This window comes from Perognathus longimembris, chromosome 6, assembly GCF_023159225.1.
Source record: "Perognathus longimembris pacificus isolate PPM17 chromosome 6, ASM2315922v1, whole genome shotgun sequence".
NCBI lineage: Eukaryota > Metazoa > Chordata > Mammalia > Rodentia > Heteromyidae > Perognathus > Perognathus longimembris.
The window spans coordinates 86,583,657-86,602,771 of NC_063166.1; the positions used below are offsets into that span (position 1 = coordinate 86,583,657).

General features: G+C 44.8%; 1 protein-coding gene across 1 annotated transcript in view; it reads left to right on the forward strand.

The window, feature by feature from the left end:
- The window catches only part of Prpf6 (pre-mRNA processing factor 6), a 55,365-nt gene that overhangs the window by 20,415 nt on the left and 15,835 nt on the right, over window positions 1-19,115 (forward strand). Inside the window, exons 9-12 of the mRNA XM_048349781.1 lie at window positions 721-883; window positions 11,431-11,549; window positions 14,137-14,355; window positions 18,897-19,019. Of these exons, the coding sequence (XP_048205738.1) occupies window positions 721-883; window positions 11,431-11,549; window positions 14,137-14,355; window positions 18,897-19,019 (624 nt within the window). The remainder of the gene's footprint in view (window positions 1-720; window positions 884-11,430; window positions 11,550-14,136; window positions 14,356-18,896; window positions 19,020-19,115) is intronic.

Sequence of the window (19,115 nt, forward strand, 5' to 3'; positions counted from 1 at the left end):
CTGTTGTAGGGTATTTCCTTGATAGCTACATAATTGTTAGCCCCCAGCAGATGCTTTGTGTTACACTGGGTACCTATGGGAGTAAACTGGAGCCACAGAAAGTCTGTCCTTAGTATTTTAACTGCAGCTGGTAAGATAGGCCAAAGGAAGGATGTTACCAGTGGAAAAGGGTTTTCTCCTTGTTTTCACATGGAAGAAAGACTGATATTAATTTAATGGCAGAGTAGCCTTAACTCTAAAGATCAGTCAGTTCATCATCCCATGTAATACTAAAAAACAAAAACAAAATGAGTACTGAGTCCTAGAATATTCCAGTGTTTCTGAGGGGGGGCTGGGATGATTACATAAGCTTAAAAATACTATGAAACCCTCTTAAGTGTTCATGTACTTTACTGTGCAGACCAAGTAATCCTGATAGTGGAAAGAGGCTTGTGGAGAACTACTTCAGAATACCAGGCACAAATCAGAACTTCACAGTCAGTCATAAGGCTTGCTTTGCTCATGGACTTGTCTGGTAGTGGATTGTATTATTCTTACAAAAGCATTGTGTGTTTCCTTCATTGGAACATGGTAGCCACATTTCTGAGCCTTTGTGTTACAAAGCAAGCTCTGGTATGGTTTGTTTATGTCCAAGATGTTTGACTTTGAAAGAATCTGGAAATTGATTCATTGTAACTCACAGTTTGTACATGTTTTTACTGCTCTTTTATGTTGTCCTAGAGTGAAGATGTCTGGCTAGAAGCAGCCAGGTTGCAACCTGGGGACACAGCTAAGGCTGTGGTGGCCCAGGCTGTCCGCCATCTCCCTCAGTCTGTTAGGATTTACATCAGAGCAGCAGAGCTGGAAACAGATATTCGAGCAAAGAAGCGGGTTCTTCGGAAAGGTGAGCCTTCCTTGCAGGTTCCCATTAACAATCAATTGTACCTGGAGACTAGTGCTCTAATGGATGTGTTTTTGTGTGTGTGTGTGTATGTATGTATGTGCTGGGCTAGGTTTACCTCCCCTGGTGTGGGGATGCTAAGCTTACTCTCTTATCTGCACTCCCTTTCTCACCCTCTCCCCTGGCTGCCCGACCTGCAGGCAGGCCAAGGTGGAGTGGGGGAACTAGGGTAGGCCTCAGGTGCACGTGGCTGAACGAGACCCCTTTCCTCCCTCCTTACCCACCAAGGAAGCCAGGCGCACACGGAATCTCGGAGAAAGCTTCAAGAGCAATCTGGTTTAATAGGGGAGTGGCTAACAGTTAATATAGTAATGCTGACGAGAGGCTGGGAATATGGCCTAGTGGCAAGAGTGCTTGCCTCGTATACATGAGGCCCTGGGTTCGATTCCTCAGCACCACATATACAGAAAATGGCCAGAAGGGGCGCTGTGGCTCAAGTGGCAGAGTGCTAGCCTTAAGCAAAAAAGAAGCCAGGGACAGTGCTCAGACCCCGGCCTAGGACTGGCCAAAAAAAAAAAAAGAAAGAAAAAGAAATGCTGATGAGAAAAGGGGTGATAAACCAGGAGCTGGCGATAGGCTGGCGAGCTTGTCCTAGGACCCCTTCATGGGCTAACATCACTCCCATAGTACCATCCCCTGGGCAAAGCCCGCGAAAAGGGGAGCACACATGCTAGCTGGTGAGAAGTTGGGGGGCTGGTCATCAAGCTACCCCTTCTGGTTCCGGACCCAGAGAGGTGTGGCTTGCTTCCACATTGCCCCAGGGCTGGGGGAAGGGCAGCATCTCGGGATAGCTCTCCTTGCCCTTCCCCCCTCAAGGCCAAAGCTGAATCCCCAACATGTATGCACAGGTGCACACACATGCTAGACTTGGGATTTGAACTCAGGGCTGGAGTGTGCTGGCCCTGAGCTTTTTGCCTAAAAGATTATGTTCTTCCACTCGATTCAGAGCCCAGGCTCTACTGTTTTTGAGATAAGATTCTAGGACTTTCCTGCCCAGGCTGGCTTCAAACTTCGCTCTTCAGATCTTACTCTACTGAGTAGCTAGAATTATAGGCCTAAGTCACTGGTGCAGTTACGGTATTTCAGGACCTGGACACTGTCCCAGAGCTTCTTTTGTTCAAGATTAGACTCTACAGGGTCTACAGGGTGAGCCACAGGGTCACTCCCAGCCTTTTCTGCTTATGTGGTCCTGAGGCACCGAGCCCGGGGCTTCATGCATACTAGGCAAGCACTCTACCACTAAGCCACATTCTCAGCCCTTGGTATGTTTTTTATTCCTAGTTCTCTGCCCTTAGAGAGCAACTTTCCTTGACTCAGGCTTTTGGTGAGAGTAGTTAAGAGGATGATGATGTTTTCTAGGCTTTTTCTTAAACTAGGTTGACTCCACTCTTAGATTCCTCCGTAAGGGGGTTCTCACTTTGATTGGAGACTGCATTCCTACCTTTTTCCAGTTTGTGTGATATGGGCAGTCACTATCATCTAGGATTTCCTCAAGATGAGAATAATATGAACTCTCAACCTGCTTCTGGGACTCTGAAGGCCAAATAAGACGTTTGTAGGAAGTGTGTGCTCAGCTAAGCCCTTTGCATATGTGCAGGGTAATGTGCTTCTTGGTGTAAGTCTGAGCTGACTGGTGGTCACACGAGAGAGCATGATAACTGAACTCTTTTCTTCACTGATTAGACTGTCTCATAACCCCTACAAAGTGGAGTGTGCTGTCTACCTACTATGGGCCAGAACTTTCATGAGCAGTTTATGTATATTGATCATTGCTATTGATTTTTTTTTTTTTTTTTGGCTAGTCCTGGGGCTTGGACTCAGGGCCTGAGCAATATCCCTGGCTACTTTTTGCTCAAGACTAACACTCTACCTCTTGAGCCACCGCACCACTTCTGGCCTTTTCTGTTTATGTGGTGCTGAGGAATCGAACCCAGGGCTTCGTGCATGCTAGGTAAGCACTCTGCTGTTAAGCCACATCCCCAGCCCCTGCTGTTGAATTTATAAAAGGGGCATTCTTTTTTTTTTTTGGCCTTTTTTTATTTTGAGAGATTTATATCATTCTAGAAAATCTGTTCAAAATTCTTTATGATAGGCATAATGTATATTTTGAAAATAGATGAGAAGTTTATTCAGTGTCATCACAGACATGAAATACCATTAAGAGTTCTATTCAGTGTTTGAATATATATTTGGGGGAGGGGGTGGTTCTGGGGCTTGAACTGTGGGCATGGGTGCTGTCCCTGAGCTGCTTTTACTCAAGGCAAGTGCTTTACCACTTGAGCCACGACACTACTTCCACTTTTTTTTTCCATTCCTGGGCTTGAACTCATGGCCTGGGCTGTGTCTCTGAGTTTCTTTTGCTCAAGTCTGCCACTTTACCACTTGACCTTATGGTTTTGTTTTTGTTTGTTTGTTTTTTGGCCAGCCCTGGGCCTTGGACTCAGGGCCTGAGCACTGTCCCTGGCTTCTTTTTGCTCAAGGCTAGCACTCTGCCACTTGAGCCATTTCCGGCTTTTTCTATATATGAGGTGCTAAGGAATTGAATCCAGGGCTTCATGTATATGAGGCAAACACTCTACCACTAGGCTGTATTCCCAGCCCCTATCCACTGAATTCTTAGAGTCTACCTTATAGTTGATTGGAAACAGCACCTGAGTTGATTCGTAGAAATCAACTTCTTACCTTTTTTTCAGCAGGAAAGTAGTTCTTTTTCCTTTGGTCAGTTGTGGGGCTTGAACTCAGCCTGGCACTGTCCCTGAGCTCTTTTGCTCAAGGCTAGTGCTCTATCACTTTGACTCACATCAGCTGGCTTCAAACTGAGATCCTCAAATCTCAGCCTCCTGAGTAGTTAGGATTATAGGCGTGAGCTATTAGTGCCTGGTAGAAAATAGTTCTTTGAGATTTTGGAAACAGCCTGAGGCAGAGTCTAGAGCTACTGCACTGAGTTGTTGGTGAGCACTTGAAAGACTTCTGGATGAGCCTTGCTTTAAAAGTAAGGTTACTACAGCTGTTTTCACAAGTGCTTTGGGACTCCTGCCTGTCAGGGTATGTGTCTGTGAGTTCTGGGGTTAGTCAGGCAGAGCTAATCCTTGTTTAAAGAACAAGAATTGTGGGTGATGGTCTTGAGACTAGAAGAAACTGAGTGATGTTGGGTATGTGCTTACTTTGAGATTCAGGATCTTCATTTGGAAAAGGGAAGAATGTCAGGATTTGGGCGAGTGGTATTGCCTGTGAGCCTGCTGGTGAGGTGGTACTATGGTGAGCAGAGTATACTGGATGGGCCAGGGTATAGTTCTGTTTGTTGTTGACTCTCTCTGAGGTAACTTGGCTACCAGAAATGTATATGAAGTACTGTGTTGTCAACTCTATTAATTAACACACAGGAATGAAACTGAGTGCTATAGTCCATAAAGTGTGGAAGTCTCCAGTGGCCATCACTGATACATCTTCCTGGGAGCACAGGTACAACATAATCCTCAGTGTACTAGGTGTCCTTTATATAGGGTTAGGTGGACACAGAAGACCTCACCAGCTGTTGTGCAGTCAACTGTCTAGTGTTTAGAATTCCTGTTCCAATTTCCAGTCTACTTAGGGGTATGAGTCTCCTTTGTGTCTCCTAAGCAGTATTTCTTGTGTTGCTACTGAAGCCAGGCCTCTGGGTGGTGACCCCATGGTGTGGGCAGCTTCTGGCAGCACAAACTGGTTGACAAGAGTTGCCTTTATGACATTGCCTATGGGTTGCTGATGACACTGACACTGAAGGAAAGCAGGTCATAGAGATTAGGGGTCAGTGAAGTTAGGGAAGTCCATCCCACCAGGACATCCTTATGTTAGGTTTTTAAAGTAGGTCGCCGGTAAAGGAGAACGCCACGCGGTATTCAGGCAGGAGAGAAAGTTTATTACCGAACTGCTGGCCTGTGGCCGAGATGATCCATGGCCGGAGAGAAGGGAGAGAGGGGGAGAGAGAGAGAGAGAGAGAGAGGGAAGGGAGAGAGAGGGAGAGAGAGGAAAAGAGAGAAGGGAGAGAGAGCGAGAGACCCCCACCCAGCCCTGCCTTATATCTAGGGCAGGGGCAAGGGGTGTGGCCAGGTGGATTAGGATGTGACCTCTGGGAAAGTGGAGGTAACTGCCTCCAGGTCTGCTGGTTACCCAGGTAACTGGGTGGAGACTTAATGAGGTGGGGGCATCTACATGGAGCCCTCAGGGAGAGGACCTAACACTTACATTAAATTGCAGTCAGCCTTTATCAGTACACAGAGTAACTGGGAGAAGTTTTTATGTGTAGCTACTGCCATCTGCTGTCTCCTGTGGAAATCTATGTGCTTTTTGTTTTTTGCCAGTCTTGGGGCTTGAACTCAGGACCTGGGCACTGTCCCTGAGCTTCTCTTGCTTAAGGATAGCACTCTACTATTTGAGCCACATTACCACTTTTGGCTTTTTCTTTTTATGTAGTACTAAGGAATCAAACCCAGGGCTTAATGCATTCTAGGCAAACACTCTTACCATTAAGCCACATTCCCAGCCCATCTATGTGCTATTTTTATGCCCTTCCCTGGAAGAAAGACCTTCTCATACAGCTGTGGAGTTACATGGTCTAAGCTTTTTTTGGTACTAGTCCTGGGCTTTGAACTCAAGGTCTGGGTGCTGTCTTTGAGATTTTTTGCTCAAGGCTAGCCCTCAATACCACTTGAGCGGGGCTGGGGATATGGCCTAGTGGTAAAGTGTTCGCCTCGTATACATGAAGCCCTGGGTTCGATTCTTCAGCACCACATATATAGAAAAAGCTGGAAGTGGCGCTGTGGCTCAAGTGATAGAGTGCTAACCTTGAGCAAAAAGAAGCCAGGGACATGCTCAGGGCCTGAGTTCAAGCCCCAGGACTGGCAAAAACAAAACAAAACGATACCACTTGAGCAACAGCTCTACTTCTGGCTTTTTTGGTGGTAAATTGGAGATAAGAGTCTCAGGGACTTTCCTGCCTGGGCTGGCTTCAAACTGTGATCCTCATATCTCAACCTCCTGAGTAGCTAGGATTACTAGCGTAAGCCAGTGATGCCCAGATACTGTATTAAATCTTATCTACATAAATTTGATTACAGAAACTAATAAAGTATTCTCTAAATAATTAAAAAAATTTAAATCTCTTTCCCTTTCCAGTTTTGGAGAATTGACCCAGAGCCTCACACATGCACTCTGACAGTGAGTTATACCCACAGCCCATTTAAAAAAAAAAAAAAATTGATCTTTTTTTTTTTTTTTTTTTTTTGTGCCAGTACTGGGGCTTGAACTTAAGACCTGTGTGCTGTCCCTTAGCTTTTTCACTCAGGGCTGGTGTTCTACCATTTGAGCTACAGTTCTACTTCTGTTTTTTTGGTGGTTAATTGGAGATAAGCCTCATTTACTTTCCTACCAGGGCTGGCTTCAAACTGTGATTCTCAGATCTCAGCCTCTTGAGTAGGTAGGATTATAGATGTGAGCTATTGGCACCTAGCAAAAAAATCTTAATGTTTCTTCCCCCACTCCCCCTTTTTCTGGTGGTCATGGGGCTTGAACTTGAGCTAGTGCTCTACCACTTGGAGCCACTTCAAGTTTTCTGGTGTTTAATTGGAGATCAGAGTTTCATGGACTTTCCTGCTTGGAACTGGCTTTGAATTTTGATCCTCAGATCTCAGCCTCTTGAGTAGCTATGGTTACAGGTGTGAGCCACTGGCACCCAGCTCTTAGTCTCTTTTAAGAAGTGAAGTCTGGGGCTGGGGATATGGCCTAGTGGCAAGAGTGCCTGCCTCATATACATGAGGTCCTGGGTTCAATTCCCCAGCACCACATATACAGAAAATGGCCAGAAGTGGCGCTGTGGCTCAAGTGGCAGAGTGCCAGCCTTGAGCAAAAAGAAGCCAGGGACAGTGCTCAGGCCCTGAGTCCAAGCCCCAGGACTGGCAAAAAAAAAAAAAAAGTGAAGTCTGGCTGTATTTTGCAGGCTATCCCTAAACTCCAGAGTTCAGGTGATCCTCTTACTTCAGCTTTCTGACTGCCTGGAACTACAGTCTTGTGGTATTTGCATCTGGCTTGTGGTCTTTCTTTTTTTATTTTAATTTTTTTTAAATAATACTGTATTTCATGGATTTGAGTGCATTTCAGGTGTGTGTGTGTGTGTGTGTGTGTGTGTGTGTGTGTGTGTGTGTGTGTGTTGCTGAGGATTGAACCCAGGGCCACACAAAAGCTCTAGGCAAGCACTTCTACTACTCAGCTGTACCCCTAGCTCTGCTTTGCAATGTTTACAGTAGTTCTTCCTCTTCTGTGATCTCACTTTACCAGCTTTTAGTTACCCACTGTTAATTGCAGCCTGAAAATAATGAATAGGTAATTCTAGAAATGAATAATTCATAAGATTCTGTTTCTTTTTGGCCAGTCCTAGGCCATGAACTCAGGGCCTGAGCACTGTCCCTGGCTTCTTTTTTGCTCAAGGCTAGCACTGCCACTTGAGCCATAGCGCCACTTCTGGCCATTTTCTGTATATGTGGTGCTGAGGAATCGAACCCATAGCCTCATGTATACGAGGCAAGCACTTTTGCCACTAGGCCATATTCCCAGCCCCAAGATTCCGTTTCTTTCTTTTTTTTTTTTTTTTTGGCCAGTCCTGGGCCTTGGACTCAGGGCCTGAGCACTGTCCCTGGCTTCCTTTTGCTCAAGGCTAGCCACTTGAGCCACAGCACCACTTCTGGCCGTTTTCTGTATATGTGGTGCTGGGGAATCGAACCCAGGGCCTCATGTATACGAGGCAGGCTCTCTTGCCACTAGGCCATATCCCCAGCCCCAAGATTCCGTTTCTTGACATTCTGAATAGTGGGTCATTTATGCTGCTGACATGCTCTGGTTTGAGTCATTTCTTTGTCTGAAGTATCCATTTTGCCTGTCTTGTGTGACTTGTAAGTTACCTAGTTATTGTTCTAGTTATCATATGGACATCAGGCTGCCACAGTACCTACATATGGGCTTTGATGCTGTCTGAAGTGTCAGATGTTCGTTGGTGGTTTTGGAATGTATCCCCTAGGATAAGGGCTATTGTTTGTGTCCCAACTGACCTGCAAGCTGAGTTTACTCTTTTTTTCTTTCTTTCTTTTTTCCCAGTCCTGGGGTTTGGCCTCAGGGCCTGAGCACTGTCCCTAGCTTCCTTCTGCTCAAGGCTAGCACTCTAGCTCTTATGCCACAGAGCCACCTCTGGCTTTTTTCTATATATGTGATGCTGAGGAATGGAATCCAGGGCTTCATGTATGGGAGGCAAGCACTCCACCACTAGGCCACACTCCCAGCCCCCTCCCCTTTTTTTTCTTTTCTTTATGGAAGTTTCAGATTTTTGTTGTTGTTGTTGCTACTAATGGGGCTTGAATTTGAGCCTTTGTGCTCTCAGAACTGGCCTTTCTGTCTGCGTGTATGCGCGCACACCTGTACTGGAGCGTGAACTTGGGGCTTGGATGGTGTCCCTGTGCTAGCCTTTGCTCAAGGCTAGTACCTTACCACTTGAGACATAGCTCTACTTTGGACTTTGTGTGGTTTAATTGGAGATAAGAGTCTCCAGAACCTTTTCTGCCCAAGTCATTCAGACTCTTAGATCCAATAGTCTTAGATCTCAGCCTCCTGATGAGCCTTTGGTGCTTGGCCACACCTGTCCTTCTTATCACTTGAGCCTTAACCTCTACTTATGGATTTGCTGATTAATTGGAGATAAAGATCTCCTAGATTTGTCTGCCTAACTGGCTTTGAACAAAGATTCTCAGATCTCAGCCTCCTGAGTAGTAGCTAGGATTATTGGCTGGAGCCTCTGGCACCCAGCTGTTTCAAGTGTTTCTAAGTGAAAAAGTAGTTATGAGCTCATCTTTATCCCTTCCCTCCCTCTCTCCCTCTCTCCCTTCCCCTCCCTCCCTCTCTTCCCCCCCCCCTCCCTTTTTCTCTTTCTTCTTTTTTGGTGCCAGTTAAACTCAGTGCCTGGACACTATCCCTGAGCTCTTTTGCTCAAGGATAGTGCTCTACCACTAAGCCACAGACCCACTTCTGACTCACTCACACTTTTCTGTCTTTGTCTTTCCCTTCCCTTCCACCCCCTCCCTCCCTCCTTCCCTCCCTCCCTCTCTCCCTCTCTTCCTCTCTCCCTTCCTCCCTTCCTTTCTTCCTCCCTTTCCTTCCTTTCCCTTCTTTCCCTCCCTCCCTCCCTCCCTCCCTCCCTCCCTCCCTCCCTCCCTCCTTCCCCCTCCCTCCCTCCTTCCCTCCTTCCCTCCTTCCTTCCCTCCTTCCTGACTCTCACAGACTTTCCTGCCCAGGCTGGCTTTGAACCACGATCCTCAGATGTGATCCACTAATGCCTGGCTATTTTTTCTTTTTCAAAAATAAATTTAGGGTTATAAAGAAACTTACTCATCACCTGACTTATGAAACTAACTCATTTGTAGACACATCACCTTTGTAATAATAATTAAAAAAATAAGCTTAGGCTGGAGATGTGGCTCAATTGGTAGAGGGCCAGCCAAGCAAGTAAGCTAAGGAAGTGCAAAGCCCTGAGTTTAAACTCTAGTATTGCCCCAAAATATAAATAAATAAAACTGATCAAATAAAAATGGATTTAATAAGCGATATAGGTCTCAGATGCACAGTTTGACGTTTTCATGAATGCATGCACTCATATAATTCACACTCTGACTCAGTGTAGGACATTTCTGTCCCCCTAGAAAACTGCATGCAACTAGCTGTGGCAGTCACTTTTTGACTACTTCTGCCAAGATTAGTTTCTCATTCATAAATGTCACATGAGTGTAATCATAAGTTTAAATTTCTTGGGAATACCTCCTTTTGCTCAGCATGTTTGTGAAATTTACTTGTAATGTTGCTTGTTCTGCTAATGTGCTCCAATGATCTTTGGTTACTTCCTTGCTTTCTGGCACATCAAGATCCTCTGCTGGCCAGATGTGACAGCTCACCCCTGTAATCCTAGCTACCCAGGATGCTGAGATCAGAGTATTGAGGTTCATAGTCAGCCTGGGCCGTGACTCTTAACTCCAGTGAACCACCAAAGAGCCAGAAGTGGAAGTAATTGCTCAAGTGGTAGAGTGCTAACCTTGAGCAGAAAAGCTAAGGGACAGCATCCAGGCCCTGAGTTCAAGTTTCAGTACTTACACATATACATGGACCATGCACACAAACACATACAAGATTCTCTGCTTCTGTCTTTATTTCTGTTTCTAATCTGAAAGGATTTGCAAAAAGAACAGGTCTACAGCCTTGACTGTCAAAAGGGGAATCTATCTTACACTGTTGACCTCCTTCCTTTTTTTTTTTTTCCTCCCTGGGGTACTGAGGTTTGAACTCAGGGTCTTGAGCTTGCTTTGCTTGCTCAGCTGGGCCTATACTACCTTGAGACATGCCTTTAGCACAGTTTTTTTTTTTTATTGTCAAGATGATGTACAGAGGGGTTACAGTTAACATGCTTAAGGTAGTGAATGCATATACATTTTATTGTCATACCTGTTATCCCCTTCCTCATTTTTCTCCCTCCTTCCCTCCCCCAACCCCCAGCCTCTCACCTCCCCTTGCTTTCTTCATTATTTCTTCAAAAAACAAAACACAAATTCTTATCCTTAATGTATGGTCACTCTAGTATACAGTGCTTATGTCCTCTATGATTATTAACTGTAAAGCAATTCCTTCCAGATCGGGTGGTATATACATATACATCTCTTTTCTTTTGCTTAGTGTAATTTGTTCCTTCTTTTTTCTCTAATTTCACCCCCCTTCCCTGCTGCCCTTGAGCTGCTTGGTTGTTCTCATCAGTGCCCATTGCAGCTGTTGGGCCCTTTCTACGGTATTTTCCCCCTATTTTCTATTCATTCTGTGCCCTCCTCCCAGCTTCTTTTAGATGTGCACCTGTGTACATCTTGTGTGAGGGAAAGGATATAGGGCCCTTTAGATTCTCTAAGATTGATTACGAAGAAGTCTTTTGCTTCCTTATCTTTGGTGTTCTTTATAGCCTAGATATTAAATTATGTACATATGAATTAGTGTTTCACTTTTGGGTTCCTTTCTCCTAGACTGACCTTTTTTTTTTTTTGTCTCCCTATGAATTGGTACCTTGGGTCCTGCTTTCTTTGTTATGTCTCTTTGTTATTTATTTCTAACACCCACGTATCTGGGAGACCATGTGCCGTTGTTCTCTATGTTCTAGGCTTGTCTCACTAAACATTATTTGTTCAAGACCTGTCCATTTCCCTGTGACTGCCATTATTTTATCATTTCTAATTGCTGTCTAGTACAGTTTTTTGCTGCTTCTTTTAGAAATGGCGTGTTGTGGAATCTTCTGTCAGGCTGGCTTCAAATTACAAATTGTAATCCTCCATATCTCACCCTCATGAGTAGTGAGGATTACAGGTATGAGCTGCTGGTGCCTGGCTAGCATCTTGCTTTTTTTCCCTTTCTTTTGATCTGGGTTCTTGTTTGACCTTTTGCAGCCCTTGAGCATGTTCCAAACTCAGTTCGCTTGTGGAAAGCAGCTGTTGAACTAGAAGAGCCTGAAGATGCTAGAATCATGCTCAGCAGAGCTGTGGAGTGCTGCCCTACCAGTGTGGAGGTGAGTCTGTCTATGTCCAGCTCAAGTCCATCCCCACCAAGGAAGGCTTGAGTCAGGTTCAGTGTCTGGGAGTGGTGTATGTGGACTCTTCTGCTTACCCAGTCTGTAGTTCCTGGTGTTAGAAAATAAATGTGAACTCCAGGATGATGCAGCATCTACCAGGCATCAGGGTAGCAGTTGAGCAGGTAGCATCAGTTAGTCATGCTATTGGTGAAAGTTCATATCAGGTGGTAGGCCAGCAACACAAGATAGAAATGCATAAATGAATCTTTGCTCATCACTGATCACTACAGAAAACTACTTTTGACACTTCCAGGGCCATTCTTTCTATTGTAGCCAGAGTTCATAAATGGGAGCTGAGCTGAACAGTGGCATTGCCCTGTCTTCCTGCCAGCCTAGTGTGGAGTCAGTTCTGCCACAAAGACAGTAGGATGTCATTAGTGTGAACATTCTAGTTCATGGCTTTTTGTGCCGTGATTTCTGGTCTTGATTTTGTGGTACCCATTATGTCTTTAATTATCATAAGGGGTATTGTGAAATTCTCTATAAACAGTCTTTATTTAAATAAAAATAAGTAGAAAGCCAGGCGCCAGTGGCTTATGCCTGTAAACCTAACTACTTAGGCTAACATCTCAGGTTTGCTGTTCAAAGCCAGACCAGGCAGGAAAATCTTTGAGACTTGATCTTCATTAACTACAAAAAACAAACAGACAAAAACCAAAAAACGCTAGAAGTAGAGCTGTGGCTTAAGTGGTAGATTGCTAGCCTTGAACATAAAAGCGTGGGGACAGTGCCCAGGAACTGAGTTCAAGTTCCACGACCAGCACAAAAGAAAGTAGAGCCCAAACATATTTGGGATGTAATGTTTCAGAATCAGTGCTAGGGCATGAGAAGATCAAAAGGCTGAGTACCCCTCTATTCATGAACCTATCATGCTTCAGAACCTGCTGCTATTAAATCTGGTATCCTGCACCCCCCCCCCCTTTTTTTTCCTGTGGTTGTGGGGCTTGAACTCAAGGCCTGTGTCTGAGCCCTTTTGCTCAAGGCTAGCACCCTACCACTTTGAGCCATAGCACCACTTCTGGTTTTCTGGTGCTTAATTGGAGATAAGAATGTCACAGACTTTTCTTGCCAGGGTTAGCTTTGAACCACAGTCCTCAGATTGCAGCCTCTGAGTAGCTAGGATTACAGGTGTTGAGCCACCAGCTCCTGGCTACATTTTAAAATTTATATTTTTATTATCTTTAATTATACTGCACATTTGAAAAATATTTTAATATATTCATTTAGTTTATTATTAAAATTTTTTATTATAAAGGCACTTACAGAGGAGTTAAAGTTTCATAAGTCAGGTAAAGAGTACATTTCTTCTTGGACTATGTTACCCTTCTTTTGCTCTCTCCTAGTTTATTATTTTGATTTTTGGAAGAACTAAGCTTTGAACTCAGGAACTCAGGCTTGCAAGATAGGAGCTATACAATTTGATCCATGCTGCCAGTCCTTTTTGCTCTAGTTAATTTTCAGGTAGGATCTCATGCTTTTTGCACAGGGCCAGCTTCAACTGCAATCCTGCATATATTTCCTGTTTAGTTTGGATTATAGGCAGTATCCCATGTTGAGATGCGATCTTGCTAACATTTTGATTTGCTTGGAGCTAGAAATATGGCCTAGGGGTAAAGTGCTCGCCTTGTATATGTGAAGCCCTGGGTTCTATTCCTCAGCACCACATTAAAAAAAAAAAAAAAGCTGGAAGTGGCGCAGTGGCTCAAGATGGTAGAGTGCTAGCCTTGAGCAAAAAGAAGCCAGGGACAGTGCTCAGGCCCTGAGTTCAAGCCCTAGGAGTGGTCAGGAGTGCTGACTTCAAACTACAATTCTCCTGATCTCTACCTTCTGAGTAGCTATAATTACAGTTATGTGCCACCATGCCCTGTTTGTTTTGTTTTTGTTTTTCAAACTGGAGTTTGAACTAAAGGCTTTGTACTTACTAGTCAGGTGCTTTACCATCGAGCCACATACCCCGTCTCTGACAGTCTTGTTTTTTTTGCCAGTCCTGGGCCTTGAGCTCAGGGCCTGAGCACTGTCCCTGGCTTCTTTTTGCTCAAGGCTAGCACTCTGCCACTTGAGCCACAGCGCCACTTCTGGCTTTTTCTTTTTTTTTTTTTTTTGGCCAGTCCTGGGCCTTGGACTCAGGGCCTAAGCACTGTCCCTGGCTTCTTCCCGCTCAAGGCTAGCACTCTGCCACTTGAGCCACAGCGCCACTTCTGGCCGTTTTCTGTATATGTGGTGCTGGGGAATCGAACCTAGGGCCTCGTGTATCCGAGGCAGGCACTCTTGCCACTAGGCTATATCCCCAGCCCGACTTCTGGCTTTTTCTATATATGTGGTGCTGAGGAATCGAACCCAGGGCTTCATGTATACGAGACAAGCACTCTTGCCACTGGGCCATATTCTCAGCCTCCTCTGACAGTCTTTAGGAGGAACTGTGTGGAGGTGCTATGGCCATGAGGTTGACTTGCCTTCTGACTTAGAGGAATCATCCTTCAGCACTTGTCCTTCTTTTCCCTGCCTTTCTTCTTTCTTTGTGTAGCTCTGGCTTGCTCTGGCAAGGCTGGAGACTTATGAAAATGCCCGTAAGGTCTTGAATAAAGCTCGTGAGAACATTCCTACAGACCGGCACATCTGGATCACAGCTGCCAAACTTGAGGAAGCCAACGGGAACACACAGATGGTGGAGAAGATCATTGACCGGGCCATTACATCCTTACGGGCTAATGGTGTGGAAATTAATCGTGAGCAGTGGATCCAGGTAGGCTGCTACCAAGTATCCTAATGTCTGCTTTAAAAGGCCATATGGGCTGGGCGCTGGTGGCTCACACCTGTAATCCTAGTTACTCAAGAGGCTGAGATCTGGGATAGCAGTTAGTAGTCAGCCTGGGCAGGAAAGTCTGTGAGACTTTTTTTTTTTTTTGGCCAGTCCTGGAGCTAGGACTCAGGGCCTGAGCACTATGCCTGGCTTCTTTTTGCTCAAGGCTAGCACTCTACCACTTGAGTCACAGCGCCTCTTCTGGCCTTTTTTATATATGTGGTGCTGAGGAATCGAACCCAGGGCTTCATGTATATGAGGCAAGCACTCTTGCTACTAGGCCATATTCCCAGCCTGTGACACTCTTACCTCCAGTTAACGACCAGAAAACTGGAAGTGGCACTGTGGCTCAAAGTGACAGAGCACTAACCTTGAGCAAACAAGCTTAGGGACAGTGCCCAGGTCCTGAGTTAGAGCCCTATGACCAACAACAACAAAAAAAGGGGTGTAGTTGGGTATGGTGCTGCATGCCTGTAGTCTTATCAGTGAGGGGGTTAAAGCAGGAGAATTTGAGAGGTTGCGGGTAAGCTACATTTAAAGCTAGTATGAGCTACATATTGAGACTCTGTTTCTGCCCTAACATCTCTCTCTCTCTCTCTCTCTCTCCTACACACATGCCACACGCACGACATGCTCTGCATGTTGAGTTTTCATATAAGGTAGAAGATAGCATTGGAGATTCCCAGTCAGACAGAAGCAGGTACATGTGCACAGACTTTGTTCACTTGCTGTCATTCCTGAGGCTTAAATTCAGGGTGTTTTGCTCTTGCTTCGCTTTCTTGCTCATATGGCATTTACCATTTGAGTCATGCCTCTAGTCTAGCTTTTTGCTGGTTAGTTGGAGATAGAGTCTCTTAAGACGTTTTTGCTACAGTTAGTTTTGAACCATCATCCTCTAGGTCTCGGCCTCCTGAGTAGTTAGGATTACAGGCATGAGCCACCAGTGTCCGGCTCTCTTTGTATATTTCTTTCTTCCTTTAAACCACATGGTTGCTATTTCTGATATTCACTGTTCCTCTGTGTGCTCTAAACTTCTGATGTATCACTTCCCTTTTGCCTTTCTTTATCTTTTTTTTGGGTGGGGGGGCAGTCCTGAGGTTTAGACTCAGGGCCTGGCTTCTTTTTGCTCAAAGCTAGCACTCTACCACTTGAGCCACAGTGCCACTTCTGGCCTTTTCTGTTTATGTGGTGCTGAGGAATCAAACCCAGGGCTTCATGCATGCTAGGCAAGCACTCTACCGCTAAGATACATTCCAAGCCCCCTCCCCTTTATTTTAACGTTATTTAAAAAAAAATTGAGTTTAATTGTATTCTTTATTATGTATTAGGAAAATACATAAGTAGCACATCGAATCCTTGGTTTCATGGGCATCACTACTTTAGATGATACTGATGTAGATGGATAAAGTTAGACCTTGGATCACCTCAGGGAAAATATTGAGTAAATAGGACAGAAGGGAAATTTGGAAATATTAGGAACCAATATATAAATATCCTATGACTATGCAAATTCCACTTCTAGAAACCAATCTTAGATAAGCTTTCACACATACACAAATTCAGAGATACAGGGTAGCTCCTATGTAGTACTTTGTAATAGGAAATTGAAAACAGTCAATATCCACAAGAGAAATGAACTCAGGGCCTAGGCACTTTCCTTGAGCTTCTTTTGCTCAAGGCTAGCACTCTACCACTTGAGCCACAGCGCCACTTCTGGCTTTTCTGTTTATGTGGTACTGAGGAATAGAACCCAGAACTTCATGAATCTAGGCAAGCACTCTACCACTAAGCCACATTCATTCACAGCCCTTTATTTACTTTTTGTCTATGTGGTACCAAGGAATTGAACCCAGGGCCTCAAGCATGCTAGGCATGCACTCTACCACAAAGCCATATTCCCATCCCTCTCTCTGTCATTTCTTTTTTGCCAGTCCTTTGGCTTGGACTCAGGGCCTGAGCACTGTCCCTGGCTAGCACTCTATCACTTGAGTCACAGCGCCACTTCCAGCTTTTTCTGTTTATGTGGTGCTGAGGATTCAAACCCAGGGCTTCATGCAGGTTAGGCAAGCACTCTACCACTAAGACACATTCCCAGCCCCTTCTTTATCATTTCTTATTGTGCAAGTCTCCTGTTATAAGTTCTTTCAGCTTTTTTTGTGTCTGGAAAGTTATTTCATCTTTGGTTTTGTGTGTGTGTGTGCACAAGTACTGTGTAAGGCACTGGGGCTTAAACTCGGCCTTGAGCCCTCACTTAGCTTTTTCACTCAGTTAGAGCGCTACAACTTGAGCCACATCTCCACTTTCGTCTTTTTTTTTTTTTTTTTTTTTTTTTTGGCCAGTCGTGGGCCTTGGACTCAGGGCCTGAGCACTGTCCCTGGCTTCTTCCCGCTCAAGGCTAGCACTCTGCCACTTGAGCCACAGCGCCACTTCTGGCCGTTTTCTGTATATGTGGTGCTGGGGAATCGAACCTAGGGCCTCGTGTATCCGAGGCAGGCACTCTTGCCACTAGGCTATATCCCCAGCCCCACTTTCGTCTTTTTTTTTTAAAAATTAAATTTTATTGACAAGGGGTTGTGCAAAGGGGGTACAGTTACATAATAAGGCAGTGAATACATTTCTTTTTTTTTTTTTTCTTTTTTTTTATTTTGTCAGTCATGGTGCTTGAACTCGGGGCCTAGGCACTGTCCGTGAGCTTCTTTTTTTGCTCAAGGCTAGCACTCTACCACTTGAGCCACAGCGCCACTTCTGGCCTTTTTTTTTTTTTTTTTTTTGTTTATGTGGTGCTGAGGAATTGAACCCAGGGCTTCATGCATGCTAGGCAAGCAGATCTACCGCTAAGCCACATTCCCAGCCCCCCAGTGAATACATTTCTTGTGATATCTTACACCCTCATTTTTCTTTCCCTTCCCTAGATCTGGTAGGCATATATACAATATCCAGTGTACCAAAATCATATACAGTAACCATGTAGGGTATGCCACAGGAAATTCACCTCACTTTCATCTTTTTGTTAGTTAATTGGAGATATTCTGCCTGGGCTTGAACTCAGGGCCTGGGTGCTGCCCCTGTGCTTCTTTTGCTCAAGGCTAGCACTCTACCCCTTGAGCCACAGCTCTACTCCTGACTTTTTGGTGGTTAATTGCAGATAAGAGTTTCAAGGACTTTCCTGCCTGGACGGGCTTTGAACTTCAGCCCTTAGATCTTACCCTACTGAGTAACAAAACAAGGATTAGATGGATGCTACAGCTCATATTACTTACATGTGTCACTAATTACTCACACCTTAGCATATACAGAGGTCACTCCTCCATAAACACTAGTTTCCTTGCTAATCTCTCCTGTAGTATTACGGTATGATTTCAGTATCTAATGTTTCTTGACAAGTGCTCTACCATGTGATCCATGCTTCCACCTTTTTTTTTTTTTTTTCCTGTCATGGGGCTGGAACTCTGGGCCTGGGTGCTGTCCCTGAGGTTTTCAGCTCAAGGCTAGTAGCTCTCTATCACTTGAGCCACAGCTGTGGCTCCACTTCTGGTTTTCTGGTGGATAATTGGAGATAAGTGTCTCACGGACTTTCCTGCCTGGGCTGGCTTTGAACTGCGATTCTCATCTCAGCCTCCTGAGTAGCTGGGATTACAGGTGTGAGCCACCAGTGCTGGTGCTTTCAGCCTTTTTTTGCAGCATTATTATTATTATTATTTTGCCAGTCCTGGGGCTTGAACCCAGGGTCTGGGCACTGTTCCTGAGCTTCTTTTTGTTCAAGGCTAGCACTCTACCACTTGAGCCCCATTGCCACTTCTGGCTTTTTCTGTTTATCTGGTGCTGAGGAATCGAACCCGGAGCTTCATGCATGCTAGGCAAGCACTCTACCACTAAGCCATATTCCCAGTCCTTGCATTAATTATTTTTCAGACATAGTCTTGAATTTTTGCTGGGAGCTAATTTGGAAGTAATCATCCTGGTCTTAGATATCACTGAATATCTAAGATTACATACATGTGCTGCCACGCTGTACTGTATGCTTTATCTTGATGGAGGAGGTGAAGCTGCCTTCTGTGGAGGTCATAGTATATGTACTTTTTCAGCCATGTAAACTCTGTGCCTTGTCTTCATTGGAAGAGTGAGTTGGCATAAATATTATTGTGGCTGATATTAAAATGGCCCTAAAGGTCTGGGAATATGGCCTAGTGGCAAGAGTGCTTGCCTTGTATACATAAAGCCCAGGGTTCGATTCCCCAGCACCACATATTATAGGTATGAGCCACCAGTGCCTGGTCTATTATTTATTTATTTTTGAAGATACAGTCTTGCTGTGTAGTCCAACCTAGCCTTGAACTTGCTGTCCTCTTGCTTCAGCCTCCTTAGTGCTGAGATTACAGGTGTGCACCATGATGTCTAAATTAACATACTTTCTCATCTTCTGTACCACAAAGTAAATAAATAAATACTTAAAAAACACCAGAATTTCTTTGCCCCTTTTTCAGGATGCTGAAGAGTGTGACAGGGCAGGAAGTGTGGCTACCTGCCAGGCTGTCATGCGAGCTGTGATTGGGATTGGGATTGAAGAAGAAGATCGGAAGCACACATGGATGGAAGATGCTGATAGTGTGAGTTTGGTGTCATGACCTAGAGTTTCTGTGAAGAACAGTAGATCCTTGAGACTAGTAGACTGTTTTAAAAGTGTTTGTTTGCTTTTGTGCCCA